This window comes from Apteryx rowi, unplaced genomic scaffold (genome assembly GCF_003343035.1).
Source record: "Apteryx rowi isolate R43461 unplaced genomic scaffold, aptRow1 scaffold_130, whole genome shotgun sequence".
NCBI lineage: Eukaryota > Metazoa > Chordata > Aves > Apterygiformes > Apterygidae > Apteryx > Apteryx rowi.
The window spans coordinates 347,748-368,851 of record NW_020447531.1 but is presented as its reverse complement, the minus strand read 5'-3'; the positions used below and the strand labels follow the sequence as shown (position 1 = coordinate 368,851).

The 21,104-nt window shown below is 38.7% G+C and overlaps 1 protein-coding gene across 2 annotated transcripts in view; it reads right to left on the bottom strand.

The window, feature by feature from the left end:
• STAU2 (staufen double-stranded RNA binding protein 2) overlaps positions 1-21,104 on the bottom strand; it is a 175,897-nt gene that overhangs the window by 124,043 nt on the left and 30,750 nt on the right. For both annotated transcript variants that reach the window (XM_026056293.1, XM_026056294.1), the window contains exons 5-7: positions 13,474-13,633; positions 8,323-8,430; positions 1,952-2,164 (exon numbers count right to left, since the gene is read on the bottom strand). In XM_026056293.1, the coding sequence (XP_025912078.1) occupies positions 1,952-2,164; positions 8,323-8,430; positions 13,474-13,633 (481 nt within the window). The remainder of the gene's footprint in view (positions 1-1,951; positions 2,165-8,322; positions 8,431-13,473; positions 13,634-21,104) is intronic.

Below are 21,104 nucleotides of genomic sequence, written 5' to 3'. Positions count from 1 at the left end.
CTTTGGAAATTAGATACCCAGAATTTCAGCAGGAGCTGGGTATCTAACTAACCTTGATTTCTTTGAAAAATCTCTCACTTTGTTTTGAAGGCAAATGAAGAGAGGAAGAAGATTTAAGGAGGACTTTGTGCAGTGTTCAAATCCAGTTCTGCCCTCTCCAAAGTATTTGCTTATCTAGATGGCTGTGCTGTTAACTCCTACAGAATCCTGCACTCAGTGCATACTGCACTCAGCATATAGGTTTCTAATAGACATACTTTTGTTCAAACTAAGTATTTATTTATTTATTTTTACAATCTATCTAAGACTCAGTGAGGACTGAGTTTAAGCTATATTTAAAACTTCAGATTTGGCTGGTATAGTGCTGCCTAACCTAACATAATGCAAGCTGTGCACATAGCTGTGTATTTTAACACAAGCGGTGTATTAGCCCTACAGTTGTCAAAATCAGAAAAAAAATTGAAGAGTTTTTTTTATTAACAAGAGGCAAATACAGAAAAACAGATTAAATTTAGGTCCTATAAATATATTCCAAAGTATGGGTTTTGCACATAATGGTTTTCTGTTTTGTGCACTGTAGTTCTAGTCTTGAGGTTCCTGATCTGCAGATTATAGGGCAAAAGTCACTCTGTAAGACCAGACAGAAAGTGACAAACTTTCCAATGTTATTCAGATCAATCTAAAGCAAGCATGAAAGGCTACTACTGTGCCTTTAAATAAACATCATATGTCATTATTTTGTACAGGTGTAAAAGACTACCCAACATGCCAGACAATGGAGAATCATGTCCAAAGAGTTTAGCTACTTTCCTCACAAAATAATACTTCCTAAAATAAAATGGAACATACAAGATTTTGACCACTTAAAAGGCCTCTGCTTCCAGACTGAACAGATGACAAGTTAATCTGATCAGTTGTACAGTGCTGAGACCAAGTAGTGATGCTTAATGAGTATATCTGGAAAACTTTTTTGTTAGTACAGCTGGAAGACGGATTACTTAAGATGGCCCTTTGTTTCTGTACAAATTCAGGATGAATACACAAACCAGGGCTAGTCAGTGTGGACTGACTGAATTCTAGAAGCAGCAATAAATCTACTACCACTGAGAATAAAAGCACCATTTAAGAAATTTGAGCTCACAAGAATCCAGAGCCTCCAAAGGAAGCCTCATTAGTGCAGCGAGAAGCATATTAATATCCTCTGAGACAGGGCACATTTTAATGGAGGGATGGTTCAAAGTCACCAAGTCCTTCATGGGCTCGTCTCCAGTCAATTTTCTATCTTTTTGAGAGCTATCAAGTGTTATCAGACAAACGCTAAGCTCAACATAGGCATACAAAACAAGCATTTGTCTTTGGAGCTTGAAAAATGACACACTCAGCTGAGATGAAAAAATTGCTGGGCTTCTTTCAGCTCTTTCAACAATCAAAACACACTGAGGTTGAACCCACAAAACTCCCGAATCCAGCTCCATTAGGGGAGGAAGCTGGACTGTGCACCATTTCCCCATGTATCTGTTCTTTCATATACATCTCTCTCTTTAAATGAAACCTTCAGTGGGCATGGGTGGGAGAGAGAAGAGCAGGGAAAAAGCCATCATATACTCCAGAAGGGCCTCCCAGCAGAGTTGATGCTGAAAATTCACACAAATGTGCAGAGATATTCTGGGGGTTTGATCCTCCACTTCACTTGGACAAACTTCTGCACACTTCAGTGATGCAAGCTTGGGTCTTAAGAAATAGCATCTTCCAAGCAGTTATGTCTGAGAATTTCACAGCATTCTTAGAATTTTAAAAAAAGTACTGGCATATCAGCACAAGCAAATATATAATGATATCGACAAAGAAGTGACGGAAAATGACAAATGAGCCCTTCCTGATTTAAAATTTGAGTAATTCTGTTACTTCCTAAGCAAATGTTCCTAATTCTGACACACAGGCAGACACATACCTTCAATATTGTTTTGGGGCGTTTTTTAAAGTATAGTTTTGGCTTTTCAATCACAGGAAGAGGAGGAAGTTTCTTAAGCTCTTGCAGAACAGCCATCGCAGCACGTTTCTTTGAGAGCTTCTTACTGTTCCCTTCTCCTTCTGCAGTGAACTCTCCTACGGTGACTCGTGTGACAAAGCTCTTCATATGAGGAGGTCCACTTTCTTTAATCACCTTTTGAATAGAAGTTATATTGAGTCAAATCACCCTATAAGAATACAACTTAGTTATTAACATTACTCTTCTGCAACACAATGTACTTACTACTAATGTGACCTTCCTGCTAACTGAAGGCATTCACATGGGGTTTCACACAATCTGGACAAGTATTAATGAGACTGCCAGGTTTGAGGATACAAAATTAAGGCTGATGAGGTAAAGCAAATCTAAACATTCTATTCAGTGTTTCACAGAACATACAGTAGACCTACCTTTTCAAAAAAAATGTATACAACAATAACACAGCACATATTTAAACCAAGGGAACCATATTTTTCCTTGCAAGGCACTTCACGTACTAAAGAATTTCAACTCATCAAGGGCTACCATGTTCTAGCTTATTCTCTATGTACAATATTCAAAATTAAGTTCATAGGACATCACTTTAATCTGCTCGTAAATTTTTTCCATTATCACTAAAAACTAGGATGTTCATGCATGGTCCCAAACTTTAGTCTCAAATATCAGTAATTTTACACTGTCCAGACTACCAGCAGCATGCCTGCTCTCTATCCTCATCTTGCCAGAGCACACAGCTTGGAGCAATACCATGTATATTTGAAAGGCTGCCACAGACTAGCCTCCAAGGTCATCAGCTGTGCCTCCCAACAGTACCAATGGGAGATACCAACAGTACCTCCGTAACTCACACAAAAAAGCAATCAGTTCTGCAAAGTTTAATTCATACATTCCTTTCCAAACATATTCAGGATGAAAAACAATGAGAAAACCTGCTTTAAATACCTCTTAACTATTAAAAGTTACAATAACATGACGAAATAAAACAAAGAAGTTCTGACTGGTGTATCTTCCTTTAGCTCTTTTATCTTCACCTTTCCACAAACATGAAACTTCTTTTAGAAGGTTAAACCAATAGAGTGCACTTACCAACAAATTACAGCAGCGCAAGTGCTAACATAGCCATCTATTCACGCATGCAACACGTACTGTTCTGGATAACATCTATAAGGTATTAGAGACCTCATTTGTGAAAAGGTTCAGTTATTTTGTTCAATGGGAGGAAGCAGCTACCTAATTTAATTTCTGTCATACGTAATGTGTACAAGGAGAGATCACAGCTTCTGACAGGCACCTCCTTGTATTAACTTTAAAATCAATACAAATACATACTTTTTCAGCAGGTGCAATAGCATCAAACSATTTGTTGAAGAAGTATAATGCCTGACTGCAAGGGAACTGAGGCAAAGGTGCTAGGGCGCTCTTGGTGCAATAACTGTGTTTTTACGGGCTGAAACCCTCAACCTTAGTATTATTACAACATGTTTTGTATTAAAGTTCTTTTTATCAAGGTCATGTCCCTTGCATTATTTAGTTTTGCCATTACACTGTAATGAGGTCTCCTTAGGCTTGTATTTCTTTTTTAAGCTCTCTTTTGTGGCAGTTTCACCCAGCAAATACAATCATCACAGCATATATCAATAAAAAGACACAAAATGAAAATTAACAGAAAACTTTGTCCACATTTTCCCAGAATAAGATGACTTCTGCGCCAGCATGGGATTTATTTGTTTGTAGTCTAGGAGTGTTCTTACTCTAAGTTTCAAGGTAAGAATTTCAGAAGTATTTTCAAAATTACATCACTCAGAAGTGGCCCATTAGCGTTTCACAAAGCGAGAACTCAGTTGTGCTTTTGTTGTCATGTGGAGCTGTACTGTTTACATCAGAACTGAAGAACCTAATTCCAGGATCCATCCACTTTCAGGCATAACAGGGCTTTGTATCAGTGCTATGCACCTTCATCTCATTGAAGTGTTTTCCACTCTGTTTTAAAGGTGTATCTTAACGTATTACTGTACGTTGCTATCCAAGTATTACATGCTGGCTGCAAAACATGGCTAAACTAACATTRGTAAGGCCCTTAATCTTTTTGTGATTAGATCTTATTAATACCATTATATAGGTGTTTTCACTTATATACAATATAATGTATTAATAAAATGTTCAAGAATGTCTACACTGACCAGATGAAAAAGGACAAAATAACTGCTTAAGAAATATAATTGTCGAGTTCCTAAAATATTAGTTTTATATATGTTTTCTCATATATATAAATGCACACAAATATATACAGAAAAAAGAATTTTAATACAAAATGAGATTATATTTTCATATGCATGAAAAAATATTTCTTAATATAAAGCCAGTGTTTTCCAGTGTTTTTAACCTTTTAAACTTTTAAGTATGTGACACAAAGTAAATAATTGCATGGAAAACATTCAAAACTGTGTCTCTGTTAGTGTGCAAATGAAAAAATCTTTGTGTTGTCAATGGAATGAATCCCATAGGCTTCAGATGGGCTCCAGATCAAACTCAATATCCAAATTTGGTAACTTAGCAAAAAAACATTAACCTAAAACCATTTTTGGCTAACCCCAGATTTTAGATCTTTTTACACCACGTGATTTCAAATAGTTGTTCTATAAACCTAAGGACACAAAACACTAAGAAGAAATTCAGTCTTTGCTACCCAAGAACACTATCTGCCTTAGTACACTAATCCATTTCCTCAGTTGGAAGATTCGACCAAATCACGGCTAATTTGAAGCTGAGAATTTGATTAAGGGTGACAGTTCAATACGCTTTTCTTTTTCTGTTGCACTGATTTAAAGAATAACTCCAGCAAGAGAAAACACATGGGGCCAAAACACATCTAAGGTCAAGTTACATCAAGAGTGAATTTGGCTCAATTTAACGAATCATGCTGACAAATGAAAAACAGCAGTACAATTACAATGAAAGAGTAATGCTGCTTCAATTATTACTGAGACTACAGGTAGAAAAGTCAACAGATTTTGACAACATTAAATGTAATTTAAAAAAAAACACAGAAGACAAAAGACAAGTCAGCAAAAACATGTCACCTATATGCATGATTATTTAGAATTTTAAAAATACCAATATATTTCCATGAGCTTGTGCCAGCAGGCAGACATGCAAGATTTTCCCAGTTTAAAAAAAAAAAAAAAGAGTCTGGATAGTTTATTAAAAATGGAGTGAAGAAGGCTGGCCTCCCTTCATCCAAAATCAGAAGGAGGGCTACTCAATATGTCCATAATCTAATCTGAAAGCCTTAGTCACCAGGAGACCAGGAGCCAGATGGGTATGAAACTTCATGCTGAGAACTTCCTCAGTTTTTCATAGTCAGCAACTTCATAGTCAGCTCCTAGTTCAAAATACAGAATCCATGCAAGTACCACTACAGTAAGACTGGAACACAATAAACTTCAACTCTTTTTTCCCAGAAGAGCATAGAGGGCAGAAAAAATGCTTGTTCAGGCACTACATTTCCTCACTCCTGATATTGAGAATGAAAAAAAGGATTATTGTATTTGGTCTTCTAAACAAAGAACATTCCAATCCAAAGAAAAATACTGAAAATAAAATGACAATCTAAAACACCTCAAGGCACCTAAATGCTTGGTGAGAGCACAGTATTATTTGCATATAGTTGTTCTAATTCCATAAGCGGTCCAGCTCAGTAGAGTCTTCTAGGTTCACTCAACTCCTTACTGACAAGTTTGGAAAGAAAAATCATTTATGCTGCAAGAGAACTAGAACAGCAAGATTTCAGTCTACTGTCAAGCAGCGAATAATAAGCAAAATGAGCATTTTACAGCTATTTTAATAATATACAGAACAATCAATTTTGCATCCTTCCTTAAAAGCTGTTCATTGACAGTCCCATGTATGTGATAAAGGCATTGCAGTTTGTCTTAAAAGTTGACGAATAAAGGTTAGGTAAGGATGCACCAATGACAGGTTGCTATTAAAGGTTCCTTTTATTGGAATTCAGTGATTTTATTTTAGTTAGCCATTTATTAGATAGAAATTCCTTAAAATTCTTCCTAGATTTCTTAGCTTTCAAACTAGCCATACTATATGAACAGAATAAACAGGATGATGAGTGCATAACTCCCATTGGCAAAGCAGGTGGAACGAAACCATACACTCAGTTTCAATGGACACACTGACATTATCATGCAAAACCTGGGCTCTGCAGGCTCTCCCTATTCCCCACCTATTATGCAATTCTGAAAACATGTTTACATAGAACTTTACATATCTTTATGACCATTACTTACTTAGTTGCATAACACAGCACTGTTGGAACATTTGTCAGATGAAGAAAAGGCTGATCATTTTATAGCTACCACACAAAAAATGCTAGAGAAAGCTTTGATGCATGCCTGGAATAACACGAAACCATTTGTAAAAAGAACCCTATTATAAACATCAGATCCTGTGGATTACCCCTAATTGTTCAATAGTTTTATTGAAATATAAGCCATCTTTTAAAACCCAAGTTAAACCAGAACTCTATTTAAGAATATCACCTCTACTTAAAGACAGGAAATAACACAAAACCTGTTTTGGAGAGCAAGAAAATGTCTTTTTTCAACATTCTTCTAAACATTCTATAACAAGTGTCACATTAGACTTTTCCTCTCCTAAGTACAGCTACCTTCATTCTTTCCTCAACAAATGCTGTCTCTTAAGGAGGCTAAAACATAGGAATGAGGTTAGGAACATATTCAAAGTACTATCCCTCTTTCTAACTTCCCAGATATTCTGTGATCCACGACCATTCATCTCTCTGTATTTTAGTGCATTGATTTATATGGTACTATTCCAAATGCTTTTTAATACTTAAGGTAGAAAATGATCTGTGAAAGCTGAAATGTTAATTAAGAATTTCCTTTTTTGAAACACAGGCATGTGTTTCCATTATGTCTGATCCTACATAAGAATTACAATATTCTTTCCATATAGTTGCAAACTGATATGCCAACACCTCCAGTTTTATCCCCGAGATTTTACTTTCTCTTCATTTTCTTATCAGCTCATGTTATTTTTTTTTGCAATTATAGACCATATACATGAAACACATGTCCATTTGCTATTCTGCATATATATGTATGTGTGTGTGTGKGGGGGGGTGTTTATACACACACACACACACACACATGCATATATATATACACCCTGAATATATATATCTTTAGTCAATAAAATAATTCTATACCTTTGGCCCTCCTGACTACTGTATGATAGGTCACACTCAGATTTCTAAGAAGCTCTAAATAGCTCATTTGACATTGGCCAACTCACGGATGTGGGCCAAACACATGCCAGTAAATTGTATACAGCACACTCTATATCATGCCACACTGTATTTTATTTTTTGGCATGTAAATATGTATATATACTTCATGTACAAAAAATACTGGAGAAAATTACCACTACCAGTATAGGCACTACACGTCCTTCAAATTTATTCAGTATAAGTGTATAATAAAAAGCAGAAAAATAAAAACCAACAACTTCAAAGTGCCATTTAAACCAGGATTCTCTTCATTTAAATGAAAATCAAAACTTGAAATTTGATGGATTCTACAGTAAGATTAGATTTTTACAACCAGCTTGTATAAAGCTTTCTCATCGGAAAAATTCTGCTGTTACTATTACTCATCTTCCTGTAGTTAGTTCATTGATTGCATTGGAGCTATTCCAAAAATTCTTTATTACTTAAGGTAAACAAAGGTGTCAGAAGCAGTTTCATAGATAAATTTGTATGAAATGTGAAAAAAATCATGAAGGCTTAAGTAGAGATTGATAAGGAGTTGAACATTGTGCAAGACAAAAAAAATATATTTATGACTTTCTGAAAATGGCAAATAGGATGTGAAGTGGCTCGATGGGAACTTCTGTAGTGAATGCACACCTTACAAAAATCTCCTACAGTTAAAGCAAATATCTCGACTGACTCCATTTTGAGAAACAATTTCAATTCAGATTGGGTGTGGCCACTGGTTCCAAAATCCCACACCCCACAGGGGATGCTTGAACAGTCTTTCTACCATCCACTTGTTACCACCCAAATGTTAGGTCTATAATGCTCTGACAGAGCACCTATTATAATAGTAAAAACTCAGTGTCTTAGATTCAGATGTATTACCAAACTTTGCTATTTATAATTTGCGTGAATTTAAAAGTGTCATCTTCATAATTATTATTATTTTTAATCTTGTTGAATTTTAGTGGCAGCTTTTTTTAATACTTTCTCAGCAAACAAATAAATATGTAACACATACCTCAAAACTGACAGGTATATTGCGTTTCAAAGCAATTTCAAACACTACACTGATCTCAGACTTGTTTGCATCTTTATCTTCTTCTGTTTCTTTTCCTGCTTCTCCATTCTGAAAAATGAATACATGATCATAGTAAAATATTTTTTTAGAAGATAAAAAATGTAATATGCTCTTCCCCCCATTTATTAAACACTTCTGAGTTCTGTCATGCTGTAAATCTTTGCATACCTACTTCAGTACCCCACTGTCAGCCACTCACTGACCTGTAAAGCTGTATAAAATGCAGTTATGCTTCATATTGCTCATGCTAAAAGAACACACGCACATTAGCTTATAAATGGCTGTTAGATGGCAAAGTAGCTTCTATTGATTTTAGGCTTATTAATAACATGGATAATAATCAACTAAACACACTGCTTGTGTCAAACACAACTATTAAAGATCCTGTGATCTCTTTCTCAGCCTCCCCCCGTGGACACCCCTTCCAAGCAGCGGGCAAGTGCCTGCATTTCTCTCAGAAGAAATTCAGTGAATCAGCCCTACACTTCGACTGGGTCACCAGGTTGCAGGTGTCCTCAGCAGGTCCAGCTGGTTAATGGCCCCTCCGCAGCCTTCCCTCTGGGAGGTATGACCAGTATGAAAAGGTAGTGACAGAGAACAGCTTGCTCAACACAAAACTTTATTTATTTATCCATAGGAACATAACAAACAGGGAGGATAAGGGATAAAACAACAAAAGGAATATATAAACGTTATCCTACCTAAAATTCAGCTTTGTTTTGCAGTTAAGGTAAGTCCTACTTTTCTCACAAAACCACCAGTATGGGGATCAGTCAAACAGCTATCACGTTCTATAACTTCTGCCTTTTGGTCTTTGACCCCAGGCCACATTTTCCTTAGTTCTCAGAGGTTTAACTTTCAGTTACTTTCAACCTCGAAAGCCGTGAACATTTCAAACTGAGATCTCTCAACAACCTTGTAGCCTTGGCCAGACTCTTAATTTTTTATTAGGGGAGGTAAACATCAAACCAACAGTGCTGAACTAGGTGGATTCCTGCAGAGTTTCAGTCTTGCATAATAAAGACTGATATAAATCTTTAGCCACCAGTWTAAATACAAAATCCAGATACTGAAGTTATAAAATAACATTACAAAAAATTAAGTTCTTCACAATAACAATGAAAATTACCAAGATTTTATCTACCCTTTGTTAACTCTTAATATATTAATCTTTAACATAAAGTGGGACCAAAAATGCAGCAGAAGCAGGCAACTTTAATACACAGACTTGGGGAACTTTTTGTCTCATTAAWTGGTCACAAAATTTTCAGTGGAAAATGCAATTTACTTCCCTGCCAGTGATCTGGAGCTAAATACAAAACAAAAAATTGATAAAGTTTGCAGAAGCTGCCATAAATAAAGGCTGCAGTACTAAGCAACAGTAAGAGGAGCCAGAATGAAATTACGTAGCACCTCTGGCTCATTTCATACAATGAAATGTAAAGTACTACTGAAATCAAGAATGTGGGTCATTATTTATAGGACAGGCAAAGCAGTGATTCAGTAAAGGACTTAGGTTCACAGAGAATAATCAACTGAACAGAGTTGAAAGGATAACACTTGAAAGCACACATGTATTTTGGGGATACAGAGAATATCAAACAGAAACTGTGGGGTACTATTATTACTATAAACAACTGTAGTGAGAACCTTACTTAATACTGTATTCAGTTAAGCTTGTGTTTTATAAAGGAGACTGATAATCGGAAAGGCAGAGAAAAGCAGCTGTAAGAATGAACTATTGATTACAAGAAGCACTTTAGACTGACAGACTATGGAAACAATCAGTTATATAAGAAGATTTTAAAATTACTTGAGCATAATTGATAAACTTATATGGGGAAGAGATTTTTTAGAGCCGTTTCTCAGATTTAACAAAGACATGAAAAGACGTACTAGATAGAAATCAAAGCTAAGTAAATTTAGAAGAAATACAACACTATTTATCTTTAAAAGGGAGAATAATCAATCACTGGCATAAATTACATAAAATTATATAATAGAGTCCGTCCATTGGACTGTCACTAAGTCTTTAAGTTAAGATTTTTTTTTAGGTTATACTCAAGCTTAACCACACATGCAGAGTCCAATGTAGAAATTACTGTTTAAAATTTCATGATTAATACAAACACATCAGTCTAAAAAATCATTAAATGTCCGTTCTTAAAACTTCAGTCCTTGCCTATTCTTCCATCACACACAGCAAAGCCTAACTGTGAGTGGAGACTAAGRAGGATACGTCTTTAAGGATTAGACCTTAGTACTGAGCAATAAGGTTTCAAGTCTTAAGTCATCTGACTCCCTTAACTTCAGGAAGATAAAATATGTCCAGGAGTGTCTAAGGTGCTTTGGATTTAAATTTGATCCTCATTCCAGAACTGACACTTAAATTGTAAGGCCTTTCCTAGGCCTCCGTTCTATGAGGCAGCAGAGCTCCTTTGGCAGATGCACAATAGTTCTTTTATGAAAGCAAGTCACCTATACCCCTGCTCTGTTTGCTGTTTGTTTCTTGTTTCTTTTCACCTTATGCTTTCTACATGTTTGCACAATGAAGTATTAAGACAATAATGTTTCTCTTCAGTGGTTTAATATGGGTAAAAGATTTTGCACTTGACTCATTTAGTTAAAAAAAAAAGAAAAAACTTGGCATCTCCAGATGAAAGAAGAATATAAATAAATCTGCATTAAGCAAATACAGTTATATAGATCAAAAGGCAAAACCACACATTTATTGTGCTATATTCCAGGGATCCCATTCCAGTGAAGTTCTTTTCATGACTAACGGCATGCAGGGCTAGACTGGTCTCAGCAGCTCTGTCCTTGCTCCCTCGCATTGCTGAAAGCATAGCGGCAATAAGAGATTGGGGGAGAAAGAAGTTCAGCTGGTCAGCTGATAAGGCCAGCCAGACTAATGCCAACTAGCTCTGATCTGCATATGACAAATAAGGTATGACAAATCACGCATCTTCCATGGCAGGTGCAGATCCCAGCAGGTCAGTCCAGCTGAAGGAAGCAGAGCTTTAGTGAGCTGGACAGGGTCCCATGCTGAGGGCACATGTCACCACTCTGCAGCGGACAGGAGCTCTGCACGTGCCTCACATGGCCAGCAGCAGGGAGGAGCCTCAGCCTCAGCATGGTGAAGCCCTTAAACACTACTTCAACCTGTCAGTTCTTTGGATAGCTGCACCCAGCGCCACACAGGGCAGCTCTTTGTACTCCACTGTGCCCTGGGCACAGCGTCACCTCCAGCCTTCCACAGGCACCTGCGACTCTAACCCATAGAGTAACAGAGATTATTCTTCATCATGACTCCCGTCAGCCAGCAACCTTTACCTTCAGCATGACCAAGCCACACAGACTCTCCTGACTGAGGACTCGATTCAGTTTCCTACCCACAGACATCTGCCATTTGAGATCCTGCAGGATCCTTACTGGCCTTCAGCTGCTACGCCAGAACATCACGGTACTCCCACTGGTCTTGCCAGTAGCATGCAAATACCTCAGTGACCTTAGGGTATTGTCTCCTGACAATCCTTCCCTATTTTTCTCATTACATACATAATTTATGCTGGTGAAGAGAAGATTTATTAGCTCAAGATTGAGGCAACAACTCAGATTGCTACAAGAATTTAGGAAACTCAATTTGCACAACTGCGTCCTCTCCTAAAAGCCTGCAAACTCTAAGAGACAATAATCTAAACAGACACTAAATAGACCAAATTGGACATGAATGTGAATTTAGGATTCCATTACTGCCGCTAAGTAAATAAATGTTACCCAGGTTTCACATACATAGGCTATAAAAACCAAGCATTTAAACCCACCTATCTTACTTATTATCCTATGCACTTAGATAACAGCAGTTTACTTTCCATGCTGACTAATAGATATCTTGAATTYAAGGATTCTTTTTATAAAATACAATATTATATATATAATTTTCAAAAATAAGAATATGTTGATCTAAAAGTACAGTTCAATAATATGACATTCCCACTTGGCTTTGTGCTTAGCATTCATCATCAACCTATACTTTTGTCTGGAAACCAGAAGAGAAAGGAAGCGAATTAAAAACAGGAAAGGAAATGAAAATTCTACTTAAGACTTTACATATTTCTTTTAATAGCTTTTCTGTTTAAAAAAAATCAATACTAATTTTAGTAAGTGGTTTTAAAGAAAATTTCCTGATCCAGAAAAATGATACAGCACAACCAAAGGGGTGAGTCAAACACTCTTTGGACTGAAAGGAATACATTTAGATATAGGGTGAGGCAGATGGATGTGCTTTTGATACAGAAAATTATTTCCATTCTTAAAAAGCAGCTTGAAACAACCACACAAGACACTGAAGGTAGTTTTAGTAATGTTTTGCACCATGCACAGTATTTCAACAGGAGTCATCAGAAAGAGAATACAAAAAAGGAATTGTCTCCTGATGCATTTGTTCTGGCTAATTTGGCTCATTTATTATTTTTGTGCTTTGAATTTGCAATGATTATTCTAAGAATAATTTTTCTGCTAATATATTTTTTAAAATATAACACAATATTTTCATTTATAAGCAACAATATACACCATTTGCAAACACAACAGTGAGAAAGCTAACTATTCAGAAAGGGACTAAGTGGCTAAAAGCCTAAAACCATCTGACAGCTGTTCAGTAAGCTCAGTCAGGCTCATAGGGGGACAAGTCACTTCAACCGTAAATATCACATTCATGACACAACATATGTGTAAGATCAATAATTCATTCTCTGTAAAGCCACTGATTAAACTGACATTTTCCCTACTTTTGGGATAAATCTCAGTTATTTTCTATTATTTTACTTAACCACTGTCGATAATCCTCTCACCTTTAAAACAGCTGCCTACTTTTACTATTTAAGTCTAGTTCCATGTTAGGTGTGCTTTTATTCAGAAATAGCACTAACAACTTTTTACTATTGCTCCTCTCTTTACTGAGGCTAATATGTAAATAAATAAATAAATAAATAGATTAATTRATTAAACACTGAAAAGCTGACAAATAAATTGTAAGATTTGGCATCTTAATGTGGAGATTAGGCAGAGTACATTTTTTGAAACACAAACCTGAGGTAATTTTTCTGGAATAGGCTCATTCTGGAGAGCTTGAAGGGCCTTCATTGCAGCATTATGTCTAGCAGCTTGACGAGTCTTTCCTTCACCAAAAAACTCACTGTTGCCAACAGTTAACTGGACATAGAAAATTTTAGGCACTGGGCAGTGATACCTGGAGAGAGGTCATGAACAAGTTAATGCATTTCTATACTTCAGAAACCAGAAATACAAGTTATCAATTTTAAATGTGCATTTTTATGTAATATACAACAGTAGTTAGGATTACAATGTTACCTCTTCTCACAGGGTAAGACCTAACACTCAAATATATGACCCATTCCTCAGCCAGTCCATCAGTAATTCTGACAGCAATCTCGACATGCCCACTAGCTCTGCACTTGTATTTGCATTGCTCTGCAATGAGCTGAACTACGCTTCAGGTGAACCTGCCAGCTCTACCCTCTCTCTGGTTTTCATCCTGAGAGCATTAAGCCTAAGGAGAACTGAAAGCTCCAGGGGAAGCTGTGCCTGTGAGACTCTTATTTCCCAAGGGAAAGTTGTATAGAGGAAGCAGGAATGTGAGGTCTCTCCCACAAGGGTTCTGCGACATGCCTGCATGTCTCAGGTCTTGCAGTGAACAGAGAGAAAATCAGATGGCAGAGACTGAGGGATCTGGAAAATGTACTTCTAGTCTCTTCTTAAAGTTCAGTTTTTGAAATTTTTGTAGAGAATAGGAAGGAGTTCTCTTCCAACAGCATAACAGAAGGTAGGAAGAAGCTCTCCTCCTACATTGAACATTATCCAGGCACTGAAAGAAAGGCAGTAACCACCATCCCTTTTTTTTCCTTTTTTTGTCTCCCTACAGAAAAATCTCCAAATATAATGGCAGAGCTTGTTTTAATATGTTTTTGAATATACAGCACTGAAAGAAAGATAAAGTAAAAAATTGGAAGTTTTCCTATCAAACAGTGCAGCTATTATACCTTAAAGGACGCAATACCTTTACTCATATCAACTCCACATTTCTATTTTCAGTAATAAAAATAGCCAACCCAACCTATACTCCCTAGCCAGAAACCTGCCTCCTGCTAGCATAGAACGAAGAAGGCGAAATAATGCCATTCTTGGTTTTGGAATATCCCGTCACAGCACTATGATGACTACAAACACAAGAGCTTGTCAAAGCAATTTCTACAATAAAGAAGTGGGTTTTTCCCCCTAGCCCCAGAAAAAGTAATTCAGCACAGACAGTTAGTTCTTGTCACTGTTACAATTATAATCTTTTAACAGAAAATTAAGAAAAAAACCTCTGTAAATTAAGAAAATTCCCTCCAATGAGGGAATTTGCTTTCTACTCTATGCTCTCTGGTCAAGTATGCCAGGGGCTCCTTCCTCAAAAAATGGCTCTTCTAACACACTTGAGATTTCTTCCTCAGAAAAATATATGTGTATTGGAAATGGCTTCTCATTTATGACATAGAACTTGTACATATTTTACTGTGATGTAAAAAAGCCCAGAACTTCAAAGCTTGGCCAAAAGCTAGGCCGATCACAACAAAAATAGAAACACTCAAAATCACAGCATTTTTCCTTCTTCTTCCTCTTAAAGGACCCCTACTAAAACATACTCCCTTCACTTTTGTCTCTTGATACAGGTGGTGATATTTTCTATGAAGACTTTTTGACTTTTCAGTTACAATAGTAATTGATGTTTCCTCTGTCTTGAGGATGAAGTCAGGTTCACCAGCTGATAGTCCACAAGATCCTATTATCCCTTGTCCTTCTTAAAGAGGCACATAACATTTTCTTACAAGATGACAGGCACTGTCCTTTATAATGACAAAACCAGCTCCCCCAGCATATCAGATCTACCCTATCTTGTCACAGGCTTGTACCTCTTGTTTGCTTGAATGATCCCTAAGTTCTCTTCTCTACCATGGGTAGTAAGTAATTCACTCCCCCTGACTCTGCCACTAGGCACAGGGAAATCTGAGTCCAGATCTTGCCAGTAAAGACCAATGCAAAGCAGGCACTGAGTACCTCAGTACACCTTTTTCTGTGTCCTTTGTCACAAGGTTCCTCGCTCCATTCAGCAGGCTGAATTGCTGCGTTTCTTATTGATCTTCACACCCCTAGCCAATTCCATTTCCAAATGAGCTTTAGCTTTCTATATTTCATCAAAATTGAGATTATCTTAGTTATTAGCTTGATTAAACCTACACTTGAAGGCAATATGGTATGACTTATCAAGAGTGACCACTGTATATTTTTAACAGCCAGAGTATGCCAAGTGGCACAAAGGTATAAAAAAATATTACTATATTTTTGGCTCTACTTTGCTAGTTTTACACTGCTTCAATGAAGTTAGTTCAGATTTGTGCCAGTTCAAGTGAGGTTAAGAACTGAGTTAACGTCTAGATGATTTAATTTCCCCAGCAGTAGGAGTTTAAGAGTTAAAACACGGAAACCAAATTAGAAACTACTTGCTCTTTCCCTTTAAAGGTAACCACTATATTCCATTAAAGAGAAATTAGAGATACTAAACATTGTAGAAGGGAGTGGTAATAAACCTAAATTTTATTATAAAAACCTATGACAAAAAAAAAAAAATCAGATGCTTCTAAACTGATCCATCTAAATTTAAGTTTCTATATTAGATATGCAAATATATTGTAATACTATAAATATCATCCATAGAAAATATGCATATTTATATGCATACTTATATATATGCATGTGATATAATATATATGACACATTATATCATCTACACATGATTACAAAAAACTATAAAATAGAACACAGGCACTTTCTGGAAACACTACAAAGCCCCTATATGAATATTAAATATCACACTGCTATTCATTAACTAAGCTGCTGACAAACCAAAGCAGAGAAACAGATGGGTAGCCCTAGAACTTTAATTTGTAACTCACTCCAGTCTGTTCTTCACTGCTTTTGACATCTAGCATTCCCCTTCTGTCTCCCTACACTACCAAAAGATACAAAAATAAAATCAAGACAACGCTAATGTGGCAAAATCTACAGTTCTTACTTAGACAAAGTACAGTGGCATCAGAGGGAGATCTACCTCAAAAAGAATGGATTTTCCTCACAATATTTAAAGGTAGATTTTCACCCTTTCTCTTGGCTTCATAAGTTTATGTGAAATTTGTCCTATATCAACACTTTCCTTTGATTTATTAGTTTTATTTGGATTGCAATATTGTTTTAGGGAATATGTTAAAAATAAATGTAGGGAATATAGGTAATAAATCTAAATAATAACTTGAAAGAATGTAAGTCTAAGAATCAGGAATGGGCCTTTGACACAAAACATAGTTCACAGTATATCTCAAAAAGTGTAAAAATATTACTTACTGAAAATCAAGGGAAAAATAAAGAAAAGCTTCATCAGTTTAGTCACTACCAATGGACTAGATGAGTGGCTAGGTTCATAACTCTACTTCTTCCACATCTGGCTTAGAGTTGGCTGTCACTGGCTCCTCTACTAGAACACTGCTCATGTAACTCCTCTAAAGTGTTTTCTTAGTTTATCACAGAATCATGGAATAGTTGAGGTTGGAAGGTACCTCTGCAGATCATCTATTCTAACCTCCAGCTAAAGCAGGGTCTACTAGAGCAGGTTGCTAAGGAGGGTGTCCAGTCACATTCTGAGTATCTCCAAGGATGGAGACTCCACAAACTCTCCGGGCAACCTGTGCAGTGTTCAATCACCTTTACAGTAAAAACTTTTTTTATGTTTAAACAGAATTCCCTGTATTTTAGTTTGTGCCCACTGCCTCTTGTTCTTTCACTGGATGCCACTGAGAAGGGTTCACCTTCTTTACTCCCTCCCATCAGGTATTTATACACATAGACAAGATCTCCCTGAGCCTTCTCCAGGCTAAACTGTCCCAGCTCTCTCAGCCTTTCCTCGTATGAGAGATGCTCCAGCCCCTTAATCATCTTTGTGGCCCTTTGCTGCATTTACTCCAACTGGTCCACRTTTTTCTTGTACTGAGGAGCCCAGAACTGGACACAGTACTCCAGATGTGGCCTCACCAGGGCTGAGTAGAATGGAAGGATCACCTCCCTCCACCTGCAGGCAAAGCTCTTCCTCATGCACCCCAGGATACCATTGGCTTTCTTTGCCACAAGGGTGCATTGATGTCCCACTTGTTGTCCAATAGCACCCTCAGGTCCTTTTCTGCAAACCTGCTTTCCAGCTGGTTTGAGTTAATTCCTGTTATTCCTCCCTAGGGGCAGGACTTTTACATTTGTTGAGCATTTTCATTTGTTGAGCTTCATGATATCCTTGTCGGCACATTTCTCCAGCCTGTCAAGGCCCCCCTCTGAATAGAAGCACAACCATCTGGTATATCAACCACTCCTCCCAGGTTTTGTATCATCTGAAAACTTGCTGAGGGTGTGCTCTGTCCCATCATCCCAGTCACTGATGAAGGTGTAAACAATACTGGCCCCAGTACTGATCCCGATGGACACCACTAGTGACTGGCCTCCATCCGGACTTCATGCCTCCATCTGGACTTCATGCCGCTGATCACAGCCCTTTGAGTTCAGCAGTTCAGCCAGTTTTCAATCCACCTCACTATCCACTTACCTAGTTCATACTTCATCAGTTTGTCAATGAGGATGTTATGGGAGAGACAGTGTTGAAAGCCTTGCTAAAGTCATGATAAATAACATCCACAGCACTCCCCTCATCCACTGAGCTAGTCATCTCAACGTAGAAGGCTATCAGCTTGGTCAGGCATGATCTTCCCTTCGTAAATCTGTGCTGACTACTCCCAATCACCTTCTTGTCCTTAATATGTTTGGAAATGCTTTCCAGAATGATTCACCTTCCCAGGGATCAAGGGGAGGCAGATCAGCCTGTAGTTACCCAGATCCTCCTTCTTGTGCTTCTTGAAGATAGGTGTGACATTTGCATTCTTCTAGTCCTCAGAGACCTCCCCTGATTGCCACAACTTTTCAAAGATAATTGAGAGTAGCCTTGCAGTGACATCAGTCAGTTCCCTCAGTACTCATGCATGCATCCCATTGGGTCCCATAGACATTTGTATGCTCAGGTTTTTTAAATGTTCCCTAACCTGATCCTCCAAGGGTAAGTCTTCACTGCTCCAGACTTTCCTGCAGGTCTCAGGGGCTTGGGATTCCTGAAGGCAAATCTTACCAGTAAAGACCAAGGTGAAGATGGCATTGAGTAGCTTGGCCTTTTCTGTGTCCTCTGTCACCAGCCCCCTGCACCATTCAGCAGCAGGCCCACATTTTCCCTAGTCTTCATTTTGGTGCTGATATACCTGTAGAAACCTTTCTTGTTGCTCTTCATGATTCAAATCTAGATGGGCTTTGGCTTTCCTAACCCCATCCCTGCCTGTTTGGACATGGTCTCTATATTCCTCTGGGGTCACCTGACCCTTCTTTCATCTCTTGTATGTTTCTCTTTTATGTTGGAACTTAGTCAAGGAGCCCCCCGTTTATCCATGCAGGCCTCCTGCCACCTCTGCTTGTTTACTAGCACATCAGAAGGGATGAGTCTTGAACTTGGAGGAGGTGATCCTTGAAAATTCAACCAGCTCTCCTAGACCTCTATTATTTCCAGGACCGTATCCCATGGTATTATTTCAAGCAGATCCCTGAAGAGGCCAAAGTCTGCTCTCCTGAAGTTCTGGGTCATGATTCTGTTATTTGCCTTGTTCCCACCTCTCAGGATCCTGAACTCCACCATCTCATGGTCACTGCAGCCAAGGCTGCCCCCAGCCTTCACATCCACAAACAATTCTTCCTTGTTTGAAAGTATGAGGTCCAGCACAGCATCTCCCCTCATTGGCTCCTCAATCACCTGTGTTAGGAAGCTGACATCGACACACTCCAGAAACCTCCTCAATTGCTTGTGCCCTGCTGTGTTGCCCTTTCAGCAGATTTTGGGTGGTTGAAGTCCCCCATGAGGAGGAGGGCCTGTGAACATGAACCTTATTCCAGCTATCTGAAGAAGGCCTCATCTACTTCTTCCTGACCAGGCAGGACTTCCACCACAACATCACCCACATTGGTCTCCCTCTAATCCTAACCCATAAACTCTAAACTGGCTCATCATCCATCCCTAGGCAGAGCTCCATGCATTCCTGCTGCTTTTTCACATAAAGGGCAACTCCCCCTCCTCGCCTTCCTCACGAGCCTGTATCCATCCATTGCAGCATTCCAGTCATGTGAGCTATCCCACAATGTCTCTGTGATTCCAGTGAGATCATAGCCCTGCAACTGCACACAGATCTCTAATTGCTCCTGTTTGTGCCCCACGCTGAATGTGTTAGTGTACAGGTACTTCAGATGGACACCCAGCCATACTGATTTTCCAGAAAGTGTATGAGAGCTTCCACAACACTGTGCTATAGGTACTTCCCTATTTGTGTGCATATACTTGGGGTGGGCCCCTTTCAGCCCTGTTTTGTTTGCTGCAGGGTTTCTCTTGTCCACATCATCCTGAAGCCTTTGCTTACCAGCTTGGTTCACTACTTCTTCACTTGATTGTGAATTGTAATCTCCTTGCACCATCATTCCTAGTTTAAAGCTCTCCTCAGCAGGTTGGCCAACCTGTTGAAAAAGATGCTTTTGTCCCACTTGGTCAGGTAGATCCCATCTCTTCTAGCAGTCCTCAATCCTTGAAGAGGGTCCCATGGTCATAAAAACCAAATCCCTGCTGTCAACACCAGCTGTGCAATCAATTGTTGACCCACAGGATCCATCCATTGCTCCTCAAGCTCTTCCCCCTCACTGGCAGATTTGAAAGGAAAACCATCTATGCCCCATGCTCTGGGAATGACTATCACTCCCAGATCCATACAGCTATGCTCGATATGCTCCAAGTGTCCCCTAGTTGTATCACGGGTRCCCATGAGGAAGAGCAGCAGAGGATAATAGTTCAAAGGCCAGACAAGCCTTAGCAGGCTCTACACTACGTCCTGATCTGAGATCCCAGCAAGCAGCAAATCTACCTAGACAGCARGTCAGGTTGGCAGATGGGGGTCTCCATCCCCTGCAGCAGGAATTCACCCACTACTATTACTTGCTGCTTCCTCCTGGTGCTGCTGCATGGTTCAGGCTCAGCTGGTTTGGATGTTTTGTTGGACAGAGCTCCCAGCCCCTTATTTGCTGCCAGGGCACTGAAACTATTCTGTAGTCGCAGATCTGCAGGTGGAGCAGGAGCCTTCCTCCTGGTGCCAGAAGTCACAGGCTTCCAGCCTTCATCATTACAGGAGTCTCCATTTCCCATCCAAAAAGTACTCACTCGCCCTGTCCCTCCTTTGGTACAGTTGGGGGTTCAAACTCTTGTACCTGCAGGGTCTCGGAGAAGATCCAATCTCTTTCCCATCACCTCTACGTGATGTGCAGTTTGCTGACCTCCTCTCACAGCTCTTTTACTTGGTGAAACAGAGCTTCCATCACTACACACCTCCAAAAGACAAGGAGATTGCCCTCCCCTGTCCCAGCCTCACAGAATCACAGAATCACAGAATGGTTGAGGTTGGAAGGGACCTCTGGAGATCATCTAGTCCAACCCCCCTGCTCAAGCAGGGTCACCTAGAGTACGTTGCACAGGATCGCGTCCAGGAGGGGTT